Source organism: Rhinopithecus bieti, unplaced genomic scaffold, assembly GCF_001698545.2.
Source record: "Rhinopithecus bieti isolate Rb0 unplaced genomic scaffold, ASM169854v2 scaffold_574, whole genome shotgun sequence".
Lineage (NCBI taxonomy): Eukaryota > Metazoa > Chordata > Mammalia > Primates > Cercopithecidae > Rhinopithecus > Rhinopithecus bieti.
The window spans coordinates 931,493-934,875 of NW_016803605.1; the positions used below are offsets into that span (position 1 = coordinate 931,493).

The 3,383-nt window shown below is 50.3% G+C and overlaps 1 protein-coding gene across 1 annotated transcript; it reads right to left on the reverse strand.

Annotated features, from left to right (window-relative positions):
* Positions 1-623: 623 nt before the first annotated feature.
* C5AR1 (complement C5a receptor 1) lies at positions 624-3,007 on the reverse strand. The gene has a single exon (XM_017889038.1). It carries the CDS (start codon positions 2,549-2,551, stop codon positions 1,856-1,858), a length of 696 nt encoding a protein of 231 aa, XP_017744527.1. The 5' UTR covers positions 2,552-3,007; the 3' UTR covers positions 624-1,855.
* Positions 3,008-3,383: the final 376 nt, after the last annotated feature.

Sequence of the window (3,383 nt, forward strand, 5' to 3'; positions counted from 1 at the left end):
CCTGCCTCAGCCTCCATAGTAGCTGGGATTACATACAGGTGTGCACCAACACACCAGCTAATTTTGGTACTTTTAGTAGAGATGGGGTTTTACCATGTTGGCAGGCTGGTCTCAAACTCCTGACCTCAAGTGATCTGCCTGCCTCGGCCTCCCAAAGTGCTGGGATTACAGGCACGAGCCACCACACCTGGCTGGTCTGCATGCTATTTCTAGATAATCCATGCACATTCTCACTACACAATCAAAGCAGAAATATTGTGACATGGTTTTGCTGTCTCCCCACCCAGATCTCAACTTAAATTGTATCTCTCAGAATTCCCACGTGTTGTGGGTCGGGGTCTGGTCCTTCCCTTGCTATTCTTGTGATAGTTAATAAGTCTCACAAGATCTGATGGGTTTCACAGGGGTTTCCGCTTTTGCTTCTTCCTCTTCTTCTCTTGCCGCCGCCATGTAAGTAGTGCCTTTGCCTCCTGCCATGACTGTGAGACCTCCCCAGCCATGTGGAACTGTAAATCCAATTAAATCTCTTTTTCTTCCCAGTCTTGGGTATGTCTTTATCAGCAGTGTGCAAACGGACTAATACCTACTGCAAGTCAATTATTCATTAGAAATAACACAAGATTTCAATATTCATTATTTTTATTTTCATCATTAAAGTCATGCATACTTTTTTTTAAAAAAAGCTCAAAATAGATTACATACCATATGATTACACTGTATAACATTCTTGAAATGACAACATTATAGAACTGGAGAAATGGAGAGTGGATTCCTGGTTGCCAGGGTTTAGGGAAAAGGCTGGGGTGTGGGGGTGGAGGAGGTGGGCATCCTGGGGATCCTCATGGTGATGGGAATGTCCCATATCTTCACTGTGTCAATGTCAATATCCTGGTTATGAGACTACACTGTAGTTTTGCAAGATGTTGCCATTGGGGGAGGCTGGGTGAAGGGTACACAAGATCCCTCTGCATCATTACTTACAACTGTGTTGAGTTTGCAATGATCTCAAAATAGAAAGTATAATTTAAAACAAAGTAAAACAAAACTGTAGGCTTTTAGGTGTTTTGTTTTGTTTTGCTTTTGAGACAGAGTCTCCCTCTGTCACCCAGGCTGGAGTGCAATGGAGTGATCGTGACTCACTGCAACCTCTGCCTCCAAGGTTCAAGCAATTCTCCCACCTCAGCCTCCCAAGTAGCTGGGATTACGGGCACCCACTACCATGCCTGGTTAATTTTTTCTATTTTTAGTATAGACGGGGTTTCACCGTGCTGGCCAGGCTGGTCTGGAACTCCTGACCTCAGGTGATCCACCAGCCTCAGCCTCCCAAAGTTCTGGGATTACAGGCGTGAGCCACTGCTCTCAGCCTAATTTTCTTTTTTAAATCAACTCACTTACAAGAGCTTAGATAACTCCATGGACTTCTGTTTTATCCCAAAGAACTTTTAAGACTCCAGTTACATTTTTTCCAACTCACCATAAAATAAATAAGTTTTTTTAAAGCGAGAATCTTTCTATTTGTCTGTATTCTGAGTTCCCTGTTCACACCTATTGCTATATGGAAATACCCCAGATACGTGGGTTTCTGTTTGTTTTTCAAAAGCCTGGGATGAAAAGACGGTGTGTGGGTGGGGGCAGGGGGGGCTTCCTAGAAGGAAGCGTTCACCTTGCAAATGAGGAAGGATGAGAAGAGTTCCGCTGGAAGAGGAGGAGCAAGTCTGGGAAAGACAGGCGACATGGAGGAGAGTTAGTTAGCTAAGGTAAGGCCATCCCACGAAGAGTGGAGTGAAAACAAGCGGAAGGAGAGTGGCCGGGAAGGAAGGGGACGTTGCGCCACAGTGGCCCACAAGTCTATCATTTACACCGCCTGGGTCTTCTCGGTCGTAGTGTCCACTGTGGAGCGCGTGAATGATTTGCTCTCCCTGACCACGGACTCTTCAGTCAACACGTTCCGGAGGAGGCTGGGGAGGGATTTCCGCAGTCGGCCCTGGAAGCCCTGGCCAGCCACTACGTAGATGATGGGGTTGATGCAGCAGTTGATGTAGGCAAAGGAGATACACAGGGAGTCCAGCTTCTTCAGCTGCAGGTAGGTGGGTGACAACGGCTGCAGGAAGGACATCATTGTCCCCGTCACCTGGTAGGGCAACCAGAAGATAAAGAAACTGGCCACCACCGCCACCACCACCTTGAGTGTCTTGGTGGACCTCGTGGCCCTGCGGCTCCACGTCCGGAGCAGGAGGAAGGTATAACAGATTGTGAGCGTGAGTAGGGGCCACAGGAAGCCCAGGACCAGCCGGACGATGGCCACAGCTTGCTCCCGCTGTGTGTCGTTGTTGTAGTCCACGCCACATGACAGCTTTGTTGAAAACTCGACCTGCCGGACCGCCCGGTACAGGAAGGAGGGTATGGTCAGCAGCAGGGCTAAACCCCAAGCCACGGCACAGGCCATCCAGGCCAAGCCGGCCCCTCGGAAGTTCTGGCACCAGATGGGGTTAAACACCAGCAGAAAGCGGTCGGCGCTGATGGTGGCCAGGAGCAGGATGCTGGCGTACATGTTGAGTAGGATAAGGGAGGGCAGGATGCGGCAGGCGGTGGCACCGAAGGGCCAGTGGTGATGCTGCACAATGGACGTGAACAAGATGGGCAGCGCCAGGCAGGAGAGGAAGTCAGCTACCGCCAAGTTGAAGAACCAGATGGCATTGATGGTCCGCTTGACCTCGAATGCCGTCACCCAGACCACCAGGGCATTGCCCAGCACTCCCACCAGGAAGACGACTGCAAAGACAACCAAGGCCAGGATGTCTGGAACACGCAGCGTGTTAGAAGTTTTATCCACAGGGATTCTGGGATCCAGGATAGTCTTGTCATCATAGTGCCCATAATCAGGGGTGGTACTACTGAAGGGGTCCTAAGGGGAATTGGAGAGAGCAGAGAGGATGAGTCTGCAGACACGTGCCCAGGGAGGGGGCATCCTGGCCCAGGCATGTGGCTTTTTCCCCATGTGGCTTTTTCTTCCTAGGAAATGGGGATGCTGAGGGCTGAGAGTCAGCTAGGGTATCATACCACTTACTACAATATTGAGGCAGATGCGGTGGCTCACGCCTGTAATCCCAGCACTTTGGGAGGCCGAGGCGGGTGGACTGCTTGAGCCCAGGAGTTCGAGCATAGCCTGGGCAACATGGCAAAAACCCGTCTCTACTGAAAATACAAAAATTAGCCGGATGTGGTTGCACTTGCCTGTCGTCCCAGCTACTCTGGAGGCTGAGGTGGGAGGATCACCTGAGCCCAGGAGGCAGAGGCTGCCGTGAGCTGAGATCACACCACTGTACTTCAGCCTGGGTGACAGAGTGAGACCCTGTCTCAAAAAAAAAAAAAAAAAAATTGGC